The following is a 17,535-nucleotide window of genomic DNA, read 5'->3' as shown; positions in this document are numbered from 1 at the left end:
GATTAGAAAGCCACCACTGAGACTGCAGCCACCTGTTAGCACCTGTGAGTCTGGTGACTGGATGCTGGAAGGCTGCTGTAAAAAAAACCCTTGTCTGCATAGCTGTGCTGCCCAGAGGAAATAGCTGAGGTAGCAGGCTCATGGTCTCCTCCTCACTTCTTGCCTTCCCAGTTGTGAGAAAGTACACTTACCTAGGACTCTAGGTGCAGGGTGTTCTAGGAAATGCAGCATTTAGCTTTCTAGCCTGTACAATCAGCCTTAAGGCTCACCAGAGGCAATGGCAGTGGTTGCTAAATTTCAGTCAGCTGTGGTGTTTAATAACAGATTGCTGTCAATGAAAAGATTTCTCCTTGTGTGGCATAGGGCCTAGGTCTCAGCCCTAGCTAGCTCAACATTGTTTTACAGAAATTTGGATGAAGCTGTAGAATGAAAGTCCATTAGAATTACAAATGACATGAAGTGGAGGAAAAGAAAAGTACATTCTAAGGCAGAATCAGGAGCTTAAGAGGTCTCCTCAGGTTGGAGCAGTAGGCTTGATTTAAGAGATAAACCCTGCTCTTGGCTCAAGCTAACTCACCTCACAAGTGTACCTCATAGCAGTAGCCCCGTAGAGATGCTGGCTCTGCAGACCAGAGCAGGGCCTGTGCATCTCTATTTAACAAAAAAACTAAAATATCAAAACAATAAAACGCTACAAGTACTTCTGAGGTGCAGCTAGGACTGATAACCACTTTTTAGAACGAGGAAATAAGCAGCTTTACTGTACTGTCAGTACCTAGAACTCACCTGTTGTATTTCGGAAGGATGGAGACACAGTAGAGCACATTCAGCAGACAGTAAGCCAGATGGTAAAGTAGATGGAGACCATGTTGTATTAAGAATGGGTAGAGGGAGGGGGGACCTTCAAGATGGCGGAGGAGTAAGATGTGGAGATTACCTTCCTCCCCACAAATACATGAGAAATACATCTACACGTGGAACAACTCCTACAGAACACTCCTGGATACTGGCAGAAGACCTCAGACCTCCCAAAAGGTAAGAAACTCCCCCACGTACCTGGGTAGGGCAAAAGAAAAAACAGAGACAAAGGAATAGGGACGGGACCTGCACTTCTGGGAGGGAGCTGTGAAGGAGGAAAAGTTTCCACATACTAGGAAGCCCCTTCACTGGTGGAGATGGGAGCTTGGGCGGGAGTGGGGGAAAGCTTCGGAGCCACGGAGGAGAGCACAGCAACAGGGGTGCAGAGGGCAAAGCGGAGAGATTCCCGCACAGAGGATCGGTGCTGACCTGCACTCACCAGCCTGAGAGGCTTGTCTGCTCACCCGCCAGGGCGGGCGGGGGCTGGGAGCTGAGGCTGGGAGCTGAGGCTCGGGCTTTGGAGGTCAGATCCCGGGGAGAGGACTGGGGTTGGCTGCATGAACACAGCCTGAAGGGGGCTAGCGCACCACAGCTAGCCGGGAGGGAGTCTGGGAAAAGCTCTGGACCTGCCTAAGAGGCAAGAGACCATTGTTTCAGGGTGCATGAGGAGAGGGTATTCCTTCCCTGTCTTCCCACAGAAAGCAGAGCGCCCCCTAAATGAGCTCCAGAGACGGGTGTGAGCCATGGCTATCAGCTCGGACAAAAGAGAGGGCATGAAACGCTAACACTGCTGCTGCAGCCACCAAGAATCCTGTGTAAAAGCACAGGTCACTATCCACACGCCCCCGCCCCCGGGAGCCTGAGCAGCCCACCACTGCCAGGGTCCCATGATCCAGGGACAACTTCCCCGGGAGAACACATAGCGCGCCTCAACCTGTTGCAATGTCACACTGGCCTCTGCTGCGGCAGGCTCGCCCTGCATTCCAATTATAACTACCGTACCCCTCCCTCCCCACAGCCTAAGTGAGCCAGAGCCCCCTAATCAGCTGCTGCTTTAACCCCAGCCTGTCTGGGTGGGAACAGAAGCCTGAGGGCAACCTACATGCAGAGGCAGGGCCAAAACCAAAGCTGAACCCCAGGAGCTGTGCAAACAAAGAAGAGAAAGGGAAATCTCTCCATGCAGCCTCAGGAGCAGCAGATTAAATTGCCACAGTCAACTTGAGGTACCCTGCATCTGTGGAATACCTGAATAGACAACGAATCAATCCAGAATTGAGGCGGTAGACTTTGGGAGCAACTGTAGACTTGGGGTTTGCTGTCTGCGACTGACTGGTTTCTGATTTTTATGTTTATCTTAGTATAGTTTTTAGCGCTTGTTATCATTGGTTGATTTGTTTATTGGTTTGGTTGCTCTCCTTTTTTTTTCCTTTGGTAACGTTTTAATTTTTTTAATTTTAATATTCTTTTATTTTAATTATTCTATTTTATTTAATTTTTCTTTAAATTTTTTTTCTTTCTTTTTTTCTCTCTTCTCTTCTGAGCTGTGTGGCTGACAGGGTCTTGGTGCTCTGGCTGGGTGTCAGGCCTGAGCCTCTGAGGTGCGAGAGCTGAGTTCAGGACATTGGACCACCAGAGACCTCCCGGCTCCATGTAATATCATTCGGCACGAGCTCTCCCAGATATCCGTCTCAATGCTAAGACGCAGCTCCACCCAATGGCCAGCAAGCTCCAGTGCTGGATGCCCCATGCCAAACAGCTAGCAAGACTGGAACACAACCCCCACCCATTAGCAGAGAGGCAGCCTAAAATCACACTAAGTTCACAGACACCCCAAAACACACCACCAGACGCAGCCCTGCCCGCCAGAAAGACAGGATCCAGCCCCACCCACCAGAACACAGGGACCAGCCCCCTCCACCAGGAAGCCTTTACAACCCACTGAACCAACCTTACCCACTGGGGGCAGACACCAAAAACAAAGGGAACTATGAACCTGTAGCCTGTGAAGGAGAGACCCCAAACACAGTAAGTAAGCAAAATGGGAAGACAGAGAAATACACAACAGATGAAGGAGCAAGATAAAAACCCACCAGACCAAACAAATGAAGAGGAAATACACAGTCTACCTGAAAAAGAATTCAGAGTAATGATAGTACAGTTGATCCAAAATCTTGGAAATAGAATGTAGAAAATACAAGACACGTTTAACAAGGACCTAGAAGAACCAAAGAGCAAACAAACAATGATGAACAACACAATAAATGAAATTAAAAATTCTCTAGAAGGAATCAATAGCAGAGAAACAGAGGCAGAAGATCGGATACGTGACCTGAAAGATAAAATAGTGGAAATAACTATCACAGAGCAGAATAAAGAAAAAAGAATGAAAAGAATTGAGGACACTCTCAGAGACCTCTGGGACAACATTGAACACACCAACATTCGAATTATAAGGGTCCCAGAAGAAGAAGAGAAAAAGAAAGGATCTGAGGAAATATTTGAAGAGATTACAGTTGAAAACTTCCCTAACATGGGAAAGGAAATAGTGAATCAAGTCCAGGAAGCGCAGAGAGTCCCATACAAGATAAATCCAAGGAGAAACACGCCAAGGCACATACTAATCAAACTATAACAAATTAAATAAAAAGAAAAAACATTAAAAGCAGCAAGGGAAAAGCAACAAATAACATACAAGGGAATCCCCATAAGGTTAACAGCTGTTCTTTCAGCAGAAACTCTGCAAGCCAGAAGGGAGTGGCAGGACATATTTAAAGTGATGAAAGGGAAAAACCTACAACCAAGATTACCCACTAAGGATCTCATTCAGACTCGATGGAGAAATTAAAACCTTTACAGACAAGCAAAAGCTAAGGGAATTCAGCCCCACCAAACCAGCATTACAACAAGTGCTAAATTAACTGCTCTAGGCAGGAAACACAGGAGAAGGAAAAGACCTACAATAACAAACCCAAAACAATTAAGAAAACGGTATTAGGAACATACATATCGATAACTACCTTAAATGTAAATGGTTTAAATGCTCCAACTAAAAGACACGGACTGGATGAATGGATACAAAAAAAGACCCATGTATATGCTGTCTACAACAGACCCACTTCAGACCTAGGGACACATACATACTGAAAGTGAGGGGCTGGAAAAAGATATTACATGCAAATGGAAATCAAAAGAAAGCTGGAGTAACAATTCTCATATCAAACAAAATCGACTTTAAAATAAAGACTATTACAAGACAAAGAAGGACACTACATAATGATCAAGGGCTCCATCCAAGAAGAAGATATAAAAGTTGCAAATATTTATGCACCCAACATAGAAGCACCTCAATACATAAGGCAAATGCTAACAGCTATAAAGGGGAAATAGACAGTAACACAATAATAGTAGGGGACTTTAGCACCCCATTTTCACCAATGGACAGATCATGCAAAATGAAAATAAGGAAAAGCAAGCCTTAAATGACACATTAAGCAAGATGGACTTAATTGATATTTATGGGACATTCCATCCAAAAACAACAGAATACTTTTTCCTCTCAAGTGCTCATGGAACATCCTCCAGGATAGATCATACTTTGGGTCACAAATCAAGCCTTGGTAAATTTAAGAAAATTGAAATCGTTTCAAGTATCTTTTCCAACCACAGCACTATGAGACTAGATATCAATTACAGGAAAAAATCTGTAAAATATACAAACACATGGAGGCTAAACAATACACTACTAAATAACCAAGAGATCACTGAAGAAATTAAAGAGAAAATCCAAAAATACCTAGAAACAAATGACAATGAAAACACAAGAACCCAAAACCTATGGGATGCAGCAAAAGCAGTTCTAAGAGGGAAGTTTATAGCAATACAGTCCTACCTCAAGAAACACGAAACATCTCAAATAAACAACCTAACCTTACACCTAAAGCAATTATAGAAAGAAGAACAACAACAAAAAAAAAACCCCAAAGTTAGCAGAAGGAAAGAAATCATAAAGATCCGAGCAGAAATAAATGAAACAGAAACAAAGGAAACAATAGCAAAGATCAATAAAACTAAAAGCTGGTTCTTCAAGAAGATAAAATTGGTAAACCATTAGCTAGACTCATCAAGAAAAAAGGGAGAAGACTCAAATCAATAGAATTAGAAATGAAGACGGAGAAGTAACAACTGACACTGCAGAAATACAAAGCATCATGAGATATTACTGCAAGCAACTATATGCCAATTAAATGGACAACCTGGAAGAAATGGACAAATTCTTAGAAAAGCACAGCCTTCTGAGACTGAACCAGGAAGAAATAGAAAATATGAACAGACCAATTACAAAAAAAATTGTGAAATTGAAACTGTGATTTAAAAGCTTCCAACGAATAAAAGCCCAGGACCAGATGGCTTGACGGGCGAATTCTAGCAAACATTTAAAGAAGAGCTAACACCTATCCTTCTCAAACTCTTCCAAAATATAGCAGAGGGAGGAACACTCCCAAACCCATTCTATGAGGCCACCATCACCCTGATACCAAAATCAGGCACAGATGTCACAGAAAAAGAAAACTACAGGCCCATATCACTGAAGAACATAGATGCAAAAATCCACCACAAAATACTAGCAAACAGAATCCAACAGCACATTAAAAGGATCATACACCATGATCAAGTGGGGTTTATCCCAGAAATGCAAGGATTCTTCAATATACGCAAATCAATCAACGTGATACACCATATTAACAAATTGAAGGAGAAAAACCATATGATCATCTCAATCGATGCAGAGAAAGCTTTCGACAAAATTCAACACCAATTTATGATAAAAACCCTCCAGAAAGCAGGCTTAGAGGGAACTTTCCTCAACATAATAAAGGCCGTATATGACAAACCCACAGCCAACATCGTCCTCAATGGTGAAAAACTGAAAGCATTTCCGCTAAGATCAGGAACGGGACAAGGTTACCCACTCTCACCACTATTATTCAACATAGTTTTGGAAGTTCTAGCCACAGCAATCAGAGAAGATAATGAAATAAAAGGAATCCAGATTGGAAAAGAAGAAGTAAAACTGTCACTGTTTGCAGATGACGTGATATTATACATAGAGAATCCTAAAGACGCTACCAGAAAACTGCTAGAGCTAATCAATGAATTTGGTAAAGTAGCAGGATACAAAATTAATGTACAGAAATCTCTTGCATTCCTATACACTAATGATGAAAAATCTGAAAGAGTAATTAAGGAAACACTCCCATTCACCATTGCAAGAAAAAGAATAAAATACCTAGGAATAAACCTACCTAAGGAGACAAAAGGCCTGTATGCAGAAAACCATAAGACACTGATGAAAGAAATTAAAGATGATACAAACCGATGAAGACATATACCGTGTTCTTGGATTGGAAGAATCAACATTGTGAAAATGACTATAGTACCCAAAGCAATCTACGGTTTCAGTGCAATCCCTATCAAACTACTAATGGGATTTCTCACAGATCTAGAACAAAAAATTTCACAATTTGTGTGGAAACACAAAAGACCCCGAATAGCCAAAGCAATCTTGAGAAAGAAAAATGCAGCTGGAGGAATCAGGCTCCCTGACTTCAGACTATAGTACAAAGCTGCAGTAATCAAGACAGTATGGTACTGGCACAAAAAGAGAAATATAGTTCAATGGAACAGGATAGAAAGCCCAGAGATAAACCCACACACATATGGTCACTTTATTTTTTTATAAAGGAGGCAAGAATATACAATGGAGAAAAGACAGCCTCTTCAATAAGTGGTGCTCAGAAACTGGACAGCTACATGTAAAAAAATGAAATTAGAACACTCCCTAACACCATACACAAAAGTAAACTCAAAATGGATTAAAGACCTAAATGTAAGGCCAGACACTATCAAACTCTTAGAGGAAAGCATAGGCAGAACACTCTATGACATAAATCACAGCAAGATCCTTTTTGACCTACCTCCTAGAGAAATGGAAATAAAAATAAACAAATGGGACCTAATGAAACTTAAAAGGTTTTGCATAGCAAAGGAAACCATAAACAAGAACAAACTACAACCCTCAGAATGATAGAAAGTATTTGCAAAGAAAGCAACTGACAAAGGATTAATCTCCAAAATATACAAGCAGGTCATGCAGCTCAATATCAAAAAAACAAACAACCCAATCCGAAAATGGGCGGAAGGTCTAAATAGACATTTTTCCAAAGAAGTTATACAGATGGCCAACAAACACATAAAAGGATGCTCAATGTCACTAATCATTAGAGAAACACAAATCAAAACTACAATGAGGTATCACCGCACACCAGTCAGAATGGCCATCATCAAAAAATCTACAAACAATAAATGCTGGAAAGGGTGTGGAGAAAAGAGAACCTTCTTGCCCTGTTGGTGGGAATGTAAATTGATACAGCCACTGTGCAGAACAGTATGGAGCTTCCTTAAAAAACTAAAAATAGAAGTACCATATGACCCAGCACTCCCACTACTGGGCATATACCCTGAGAAAACCGTAAGTCAAAAAGAGTCGTGTACCACAGTGTTCACTGCAGCACTATTTACCATAGCCAGGACATGGAAGTAACCTAGGTGTCCATCGAGAGATGAATGGATAAAGAAGATGTGGCACGTATACACAAGGAATATTACTCAGCCATAAAAAGTAGCGAAATTGAGTTATTTGTAGTGAAGTGGATGGACCTAGAATCTGTCATACAGAGTGAAGTAAGTCAGAAAGAGAACAAGAAATACTGTATGCTAACACATATGTATGTTATCTAAAAAAAGAAAAGAAAAAATGGTTCTTATGAACCTAGGAGCAAGGCAGGAATAAAAACGCACATGTAGAGAATGGACTTTCAGACACGCGGACGGGGAAGGGTAAGCTGGGACAAAGTGAGAGATAGCATTGACATTTATACACTACCAAATGTAAAATAGCTAGCTAGTGGGAAGCAGCTACGTAGCACAGGGAGATCAGCTCTGTGCTTTGTGACCACATAGAGGAGTGGGATAGGGAGGGTGGGAGGGAGGGGTTATGGGGATATATGTATACATATAGCTGATTCCCTTTGTGATACAGCAGCAACTAACACAACATTGTAAAGTAATTATACTCCAATAAAGATGTTAAAAAAAAATGAATGAGTAGAAGAATAACGCATATCTAAATATTTTGATTTTATTTTGTTTACTTACATTAACTTATCATAACTATTCATCAATTATCAAATATTAGATTAAGTAATTTTAATTGAATATGTAGTTTTTAGATTTTTCTTTGTGTATGCCTATAATACATGGTGATTTTTAAAATATATCACACTTTATTGTTTTATTTTGGACAGCACATGTATGTAGGTTCACTTAATTAGTAAGAGAAAGCAAATTAGGTTCTGCTTTAAGTTTTTAGGATTTATCCTAGAAATAGATACTAGATTGAGTTAGAAAGTGTTCAGGAGAAGTATCAAGAAAGGAAGACTGACCATTAGGTATTCCTACTCTCTAGTTCATCTGTTGCCTCTGGGCACAGTTTTAAGTATGACACCATTTGCTCTGAGCAACAGCTTCCACGTCCTGTTCTTTGCTTCGTAACATCTTCTCTTCCAGCTCTGGTTCAGATCTTTTCCTTCCTTCTTCCTCCCAAAACCTATTTCAGCAAAGTATCAAATATGCAGGTGTGAAAATGCTTAATGATGTTTTATCTTCTTGAAATATTTACATTTTTTCCCCAAAACTACAAAGCTTTGAGCCAAAGGAGTAAGTAACTAAGGATGGAATTTCAGGTGCCAAGAAGCAATTAGCCAGGTTAGGGGAGTGTGTAGGTAGATCACTTTCCTACTTCTCCAGAGGTCTTACTCTTCTTTCATGAAAAATTGTTACGTGCCTCTTTAAGATTAATTTTGCCAGTGACATAGCAATCAAGGTGACAATAGTAAACTACAGGTCCCACTTGCAGCTGGGTGCAAATGCCCAGCATATTACTGGGCATTTAGGAACCCTTCATTTTCCTCTGCAGAGTTACTAGGTGTCCAGGTAAGGTGTGGCTACAATGGTTTGGAGTTACCTGTGGGTATTGCATATGGTCTGTTCTTCTGTGTGCTTTTGCTCTGTGGAATGTTCAGTGATATGTGACCCAGCTCGAGCCAATTAGTGTAGGGATTTTGGTCGTAGGATACCTCTTTTACCAGCACAGAGCACGGACAAGCATGTAAAGATTAGTCTTGTACAAATGGAAATCAGTCTTTCTTATAAAGGCCTCTGGAGAAAGGGCTTCCATAGACACACAGTGGCTGTTGCAGTGTTCATGACTCACACAGGAAATCATTCCTTCTATTTAACTAAAATCCTTGGGCTTCAATTGGTCTGTTTCCTTTTATTTTGCCCTCAGTGGAGATGGAAAACAGCTGTTTTCTGTGCAAGACCCCTTCATATATACTTGGATACTTATTAAATTGTATCCTCAGACTTTTCCTGGCTGAACAATTTCATTCCCTTTAACCTTTGTGCAGGTATTACTTTCTAAGCATTTAATCTTTTTTTATGAATAGCCTCTGGATCTTCTCCATGTTGTCTGTATCCTCCTTTGTTTCAAAGTACAGTCTGATGAAGTTAAGAAAAAGCTGATGTCAGTAGCTTCTGTATTAACATTCTGGTTTTTATATGTATTCACTGTACTCTTGGCAACAAATTAAAGGACAGATTTCCAAGATCATTAATCAGGTGGAACACCCACATCTTAAATTGTTTTAGAAGAACAAATTAGGTAATATTCATAAATCCTTTGATGTTGAAATATATTATGCTAAAGTTATGATTATTTCATTTTTGCATCTGGCTATCTTTGTTACAATCATGCTAAGAAATTAAAAATTAAATTACATTTTGTTAAAGTATTATAAAAATTCCTTTATATATTTAAATTTTCATGACAACTTTTCACCTGTTTAGAAGACGTGTAAATTAGAAAAGTTAGTGAATAATTGTGAGTAGACTGGCATATTTTGTAAAACGTATTAAATACTGTACAATTTAGTTTTCTTATATATGTTTTAGGGAATGTTTGAAGGAGAAGAAAGAATTTTTTTCTTTAAAATTTCACATGCACAAAAGGATAGAGTGACGGTTATTTTATTCTTTATTGCTAATGGGTTTTTAGTGCCACAGCAAGTAGTTGAAGGAATTGGGACCAAAAGTGAGGGACAAGGTAATTTTGAACATCAAATTTATTATTAAAATTAAAAATATGGGCTTCCCTGGTGGCGCAGTAGTTGGGGGTCCACCTGCCAATGCAGGGGACACGGGTTCGTGCCCCGGTCCGGGGGGATCCCGCATGCCGCGGAGCGGCTGGGCCCGTGGGCCACGGCCGCTGGGCCTGCACGTCCAGAGCCTGTGCTCCGCGACGGGAGGGGCTACAGCAGTGAGAGGCCCGCGTAAAGCACAAAAAAAATTAAAAATATTCTTATAAGCTAGGGTCAGAATTCAACTACAACTGGAGAAATTGATGTCAATTTTATGTGATTATTTTCTGTGTATTTAAAAAAAGTATTCGCCATAGCAACCACAATCACATATGACAGTGGTTACTATCTTGAGATTTCCTGCTTTACTCTCCTGTCGAAGGGCCTACTATTTCTTCTTTTAAAAATAAATTGTAAGTCAGACGCATCATCGTCTTTGTCCCTTCTGTGAACATGCATCTCCCTGGAGACTCAGCTGCACACTGTGGACATGTGTTTCATATCGTGTGGTTAAATATGACTGGCCAATTACAGCTGCTCCCTCCCATTAACTTTTAAAACATACCTAGCCTATTTTCTTCCTTAGAAATTTTTAAAAATTGTTTTTAAAATTTTCTTTGTATATAAAAAAGATATACTCAAAATGTTGATAGTAAGTTTTAAACTAAACAATGGAAAATATTTAGAAGTATAAGCACATACATTTGAATAAAAAATTGTGTATAAGCATATCTTGGTTAATAATATACTGTTATAAAGTCATCCAAACAGAAAAATCTAATGGAACAGACTACCTTCTTTTATTTCAGTTGATTTTTAGACTTTTGTTAACTCTCTGTGAGAATGTTTATTTCTAAATATAGGAATGGGTTATTTTCTTAAATTTTGAGTGTGGAATCCAACAGGCATTTCACCATAGGTTTTGAGATCAGCTTGTAAAAGACCCTTGAAACTAATATATCTGAAATGTACTGATAATTAAACCACTATGTAGTAGTGGATTTCAAGTTTCAAATTGGGGTGTTCTGTAGTCAAATTGAAGGTTGCTGCCCCTATATCTTTTTACATCCTCCACTTGGGAATAGAAACGTAATAGTTAGGGACTGAATTTGGTTATAGGTACCAGAAAAACCAGGTAACGATTGTTTAAATAGAATAGTATTAATGTCTTCTCATTTAACAAGAAATCCAGAAGCAGAGTGTGCTGCATTGGTAGAGTGATTTCATTATGTCATTAGAGATTCTTTCCGTGACACCATCTTTAGGGTAGTACTCTCATCCTCCTGTTTGCAGAATAACTGTTAGATCTTCTGCCATTAAGTCTGCATTCCAGGAAGGAGAAAGGAGCAGGCAGAAACAGAGAGGTGATGCCTGTATCAAGAAAACAGAGCTTTCCTAGGAACCTTCTTCTTATGTATCATCGGTCAAAATTGTGTTATATGGCCACTCCTCCCCACAAGAGAGACCCCTTGTCGTCTTCAGGAACGGAGAGCCTCTAGAAATTAGGTTACAACTTTTTCACCTTGAGCCACTAGGGCATTAGTGGTGGCTCCTATAACTTGGGATAGAAGCTTCTGATTAGGATAGCGTTAGAAGTAGGCACAGGACTATTGCAAATGGAAGAGGAGATTCCTGGAATGAAATTTCCCAGTGGTTTTCTTGTTTTCTTTAGTCAGCCCCAAGTATTAGTCTTCCTCTTTCCTTTATATGGTCACTACTCATTTCTGATTGGACTTCTACTTCTCCAACTGCAGGAATTTTTACAAAATTACCTTATAGCTCATCCCGAGCCAGTAATGTTACCTAGTTTTCATAATACTTACTGTAGTTTTAAACTGCGTTAGTAGTATTACAAATACATTCTAAATTGGCCAGATTACTGTTAGCAATGTTATGTCTGATTTTAGAGGATCATGTAGAGACTGGAATGTCTCCACAGGCAAGTAAACTAGATGATGATGAGTCTCAAAAACATGTCATATGAGAGGAACTGAGGATGTTTCACCTTAAAATGATAACCAAGACAGGAGTCATTATCTGTCTTCAGATATTTGAGGGACTGGTATATGAAAGAGAAATTTATTTGGAACATGAGTGTAAATTACAGAAAGACATATTTCAAGTTCACATTAAAAAAAAAACAACACTTTTTGTAACTTAGAGTTGCCCAGCAGGCTTCCTTGTGGGGAAGTGTACGTCCTATCACAGGAAATTTTTAAGAAGGTAGGTAACTTACTGTCTGGAGAACTGTATAAGGAAGTGTCTTTGTGGTGGTCACTTAGGATCTTTTTTTTGGAACTCTAGGGCTTAAGGAATCCAGTTTGAAAATCACTGGGAAAATCTAGTTGTTCTAAATGTTTGTTTTCTACTTTAATCATTCAGTGTAGAAAATGAGGAGCCATTGAAAGATTCTAAACAGAAGAAAGACATGGTTTGATTTGCATTTAGAAGGTCACTATGTTGTCAGTGTGACTAAAATCAAAACTGAGATGAGGGAAGGAGACCAGTTTGGAGGGTGTTACAATGGCCTAGGTAGGAAATGATTAGAAGCTAAACTAAGACAGTAGCAGTGGTGGATAGAGCAGTAGCATTAAAAAAGACCTAATGATCAGTTTGGTTTGGTGAGAAACGAGTCTGGGTTAATTCTCAACTTGATCACTTTGGGGATTATGTAAAGAATGTTGACTTTAGCAGACAAAGAGCATGTGGAGAAGCAGCAGGTTTTAAGGGAAAGATCTTGAATTTAGCTTTAGAACCGGGATATTTTTGTTATTTCATTCTTATTTTATTTTACTTTGTTCGTCATTAAATTGACTATGTTGGTCTTGAATCTGACCAGTGAAAACTTATTATATTGATTAATTAAAAAATCATACTTCAGTAAAAATCATAGTTCTTTAAGTAAATGTAAGAACTTATACCCTCCTTATGTTCTTTGTTTACCTAAGGAAATGCGACTTCACCACAAGTACAAAGACCATCTTTCATGGATTACTTTGATAAACAGGACTTCAAGAATAAGAGTCATGAAAACTGTAATCAGAATATGCATGAACCCTTCCCTATGTCCAAAAATGTTTTTCCTGATAACTGGAAAGTTCCTCAAGACGGAGACTTTGACTTTGTAAGTACATTTTAATTCTTCCATATATGTTTTCTCCTACTCTATTTTGTCACCACATTGAGAAACATAGGTTGTGTGTGTGTGTGATTAAAATTATAGACTGTATATTAATATTCAGTATATTGCTATATATGGGTAGGGGAATGGTGAAATTGTAGTTTGCTTGTAGAAATGTAGTTGCAGAGAAATGTAAATAATTGCTTATGGTTAAATAAATTATAGCCCAAATTTAGAGAAATATTTAGGACTCTTTAAAACTAAAATGACAACTGTGTTAAAAGATGTTTTTAATAATGCAAATATGAGATATTTCTGACAGTAAATTCAGTTTCCTAAACAAATGATGCAAAGGTATTTATGACATCAACTTTGAGAAATTTGCCTCAACTATGAAAGTTAAGTCACATAGTGTTAACTCCACTTGGTTTGTCAGAAATAATAGTCCTATGTCTAGTTAGGAATATAAACTTCAGTATAAAACTGTGCCTTCTTTTTTTTTTTAATCAACTTTTTTGTTTTTCATTTAATTTTATTATTTGGCCGCATTGGGTCTTAGTTGTGGCATGCAGGATCTTTCATTGTGGCACGTAGGCTCTTTGTTGTGGCGTGTGGGCTTCTCTCTAGTTGTGGCATGTGGACTCCAGAGCTCACGGGCTCAGTAGTTGCAGCATGTGGTCTCTCTAGTTGTGGCGCATGGGCTCCAGAGCACATGGGCTCAGTAGTTGCTGTGCGCGGGCTTAGTTGCCCGGTGGCGTGTGGGATCTTAGTTCCCTGACCAGGGATTGAACCCTCATCCCCTGCATTGGAAGGTGGATTCTTAACTACTGGACCATCAGAGAAGTGCCTAAAACTGTGCCTTCTTGCCTCTTATTACATTTTCTCCTTATTTCTTCTGTCCTGCTCCTTATTATTTATTTCTTTTAAAGAATGTATGTAATACAGATAAATAATTCTAAAACAACTCTTACCACAACTTGAGAGAGTAACTTTTTAAAATGAGTTCTTTAATCTAGAAATTTTTGAGGTAAATTTTTGCTTTAGCGTGTATTATAAATAGCATTTACTTTTGCATATTGTTCTGTAAGATTTTCATGTAAAATAACTACAGCTATATTTGTTAATAAGTATATTTATAAGTAAATAAAATTTTAGATATATCTATATCTTCTAAATTTTTTAAATACTATCAAGCAGTTTTGCCTAGACACCATGCCTCTAAATGCTTTGTGATTATAAATACTTCTAATGTTAAATACTTTTCTCCTAAATATTGTGATTAAGTTTTTAAATAATCAAATAATAAAGTTTCAAAATCTGTCCTCAATAAATTTAGTACTAAGTGCTAGCAAATATTAGCCATGGCACAGGTTAGTCTGAAAACATTAATCGTAGTATCTCCTTACTGTTTTTTCAGTTTTGAGTTTATAAATTAGAAAAATAAAATCTGTATTTCTATAGTTCTAGTAAGATTTCATTTTATGCTACCTCCTTTTAAAAAATATATAAATTATTTAGAATGCTGACTTTAAGCTTAAAATCATTCGTAAACATGATGAATCTTTGATGAATCAAAGAACTCTGTCTTAACTCAGTTGGAATAAATCTTAAGAGTCTCTGGAAAACAGTTTGAAATGAGCTACAAAGTAATGAATAAATTATCATAGTTAATAAATAGCAAATAAAATGATTTATTTCTGTTTCAGTTAGTCTTTGCTACCACCCCCAAAATTTAGAACTTAAAATAACTATTTCATTTGCTTACAGTTTTGTGAGTAAGCAGTTTGACTAGGTTCAGCTGAGTGGTTCTTCTGCTGGTCTCACCTGGAGTCTCTCAAGTGGCTGAAATCATCTAGCAGCTTGAATGGAGCTGAATAATGTCTCTAAAATCACTCATGTGTCAGGCAGTTGTGCTGACAGTTGGCTAGGCCATATGACCCTGTCAGGCAAGCCTGGAGGTTTTATGTTGTGGTAGCAGCCTTCCAAGAAGGTGATAGAAGAAATTGTAAGGCCTCTTGAGTCCTAAGTTTAGAATCCATTTACAATACCATCAAAAAGAATGAGTACTTAGGAATAATCTTAACCAAGGAGATGAAAGACTTGTACATTGAAAACTACAAAACACTGCTGAAAGTAACTATAGAAGACACCAATACATGGAATGACATCTCATGTTCATGGATTGGAAGACAATATGGTTAAGATGTCAATATTGTCCAAAGCAACCTACAGATTCAGTGTAATTTCTATTAAAATCCCAATGACATTTTTTGTAGAAATAGAAAAATCCATCTAAAATTCATTTGGAATTTCAAGGGACTTGAATAGTCAAAACAACCTTGAAGAAGAGAAACAAAGTTGGAGGTCTCATACTTCCTGATTTCCAAACTGCTACAAAGCTACAGTAATCAAAACAGACAGACATGTAGACAGATGGAGTAGAATAGAAAACCCAGAGATTAAACCATCACATATATTGTCAGAGATTTTCAGCAAGGGTATTAAGACCATTCAATGAGGAAAGGATAGTCTTGTCAACAAATGATGCTGGGAAAACTGGATAGCCACATGCACGAAGTTGGGCCTATACCTTACACCATATACAAAAATACAAAAATTAACTCAAAATGAATCAAGGATCTAAATAAACATATGAACTGTAACTATAAAACTTGTCGAAAAAACATAGGGGAAAAGCTGTGTGACATTGGATTTGGCAGTGATTTCTTAGATATGACACCAAAAGCACAGGCAACAAAAGAAAAAATAGATAAATTGGACTATATAAAAATTAAAATTTTATGCATCAAAGAAAGTACACTGTCAGCAAAGAAAAGTCAACCCACAGAATGGAAGAAAACATGTAAATCATGTATCCGATAAGGGGTTAGTATCTAGGATATATAAAGAACTCAACAACAAAAAACTAAGCAACCCAATTTAAAAATGGTCAAAGTACTCCAATAAATATTTCTCCAAAGAAGATATATAAATGGCCAATAAACAAATGAAAAGATGTTTAATGTCACTAATCATTAGAGGAACCCAGATCAAAACCATGAGATACTATTTCACACCCATTATATACACACACACGTACACACACACAGAAAATAACAAGTGTTGGTGAGGATGTGGAGAAATTGGAACCCTTCCTTGGGCGCTGCAAATGTAAAATGGTACCTCTGTGGAAAACAGTATGGCTTTCCTCAAAAAAAACTGAACATAGATTACCATGTGATCCAGCAATTCCATTTCTGGATATATACCCAAAAGAAATGAGTGAAAGCAGAGACTTGAACAGATATTTGTACATCCATGTTCATAGCAACGTTATTCACAATTGCCAAAAGGCGGAAGCAACCCAGGTGTCCATTGACGGGTGAATAAACAAAATGTGATATACGCATACAGTGAAATATTTTTCAGCCTAAAAAGGAAGGAAATTGGGCTTCCCTGGTGGCGCAGTGGTTGAGAGTCCGCCTGCCGATGCTAGGGGACACAGGTTCGTGCCCCGGTCCGGGAAGATCCCACATGCTGCGGAGCAGCTAGGCCCGTGAGCCATGGCCGCTGAGCCTGCGCGTCCGGAGCCTGTGCTCCGCAACGGGAGAGGCCACAACAGTGAGAGGCCCGCGTACAGCCAAAAAAAAAAAAAGGAAGGAAATTTTGACACAAGCCGTAATATGGTAAACTTTGAAGATAATAAGCTAAGTAACATTGCCAGTCACAAAAGAACAAATACTGTATGATTCCACTTAATATGCGGTACCTAGAGTGGTCAAATTCATAGAAACAGAAAATAGAATGGTAATTGCCAAGTGCTGGAGGAGGGGGAAATAGGGAGTTACTGGTTTTTGTGTACAGAACTTGAGTTTTGGAAGATGAAAAGAGTCCTGGGGATGGATTGTGGATGTACTTAATGCCACTGAACTCTACACTTAAAAATGGTTAAAATGGTGGATTTTAAGTTATGTATAAAAAAAAAGTAAGAGGGGGAAAAAAGGATTCACATAGTGTCACTTCTGCCATATTCTTAGTCAAAATATATTCACAAGGCCAATCCAGATTCAAAGGATATGGAAATAGATTTCACCTCATGATGAAAAGACTAGCAAAGTCATATTGCAGAGGGTCGTGTGGAATGAATGGAATTATTGTGGTCATCTTTGCAAATAATCTACTAGAAGTTGTCCGTATTAAAATTCAACAGAATTTAAAAGAATGAATTTAGGGAATTGGAGGTCATTAGTGATTTTGATGAGGGCCATTTCAGTACCCTACTTTTAGAATATTCATACA

At 38.4% G+C, this 17,535-nt stretch overlaps 1 protein-coding gene across 2 annotated transcripts in view; it reads left to right on the top strand.

Annotated features, from left to right (window-relative positions):
• The window catches only part of STK3 (serine/threonine kinase 3), a 319,933-nt gene that overhangs the window by 232,623 nt on the left and 69,775 nt on the right, over positions 1-17,535 (top strand). For both annotated transcript variants that reach the window (XM_033438225.2, XM_004275350.4), the window contains one exon: positions 13,064-13,239. In XM_033438225.2, the coding sequence (XP_033294116.1) occupies positions 13,064-13,239 (176 nt within the window). The remainder of the gene's footprint in view (positions 1-13,063; positions 13,240-17,535) is intronic.

Source organism: Orcinus orca, chromosome 17 (assembly GCF_937001465.1).
Source record: "Orcinus orca chromosome 17, mOrcOrc1.1, whole genome shotgun sequence".
NCBI lineage: Eukaryota > Metazoa > Chordata > Mammalia > Artiodactyla > Delphinidae > Orcinus > Orcinus orca.
This window is presented reverse-complemented; position numbering and strand designations above follow the sequence as displayed.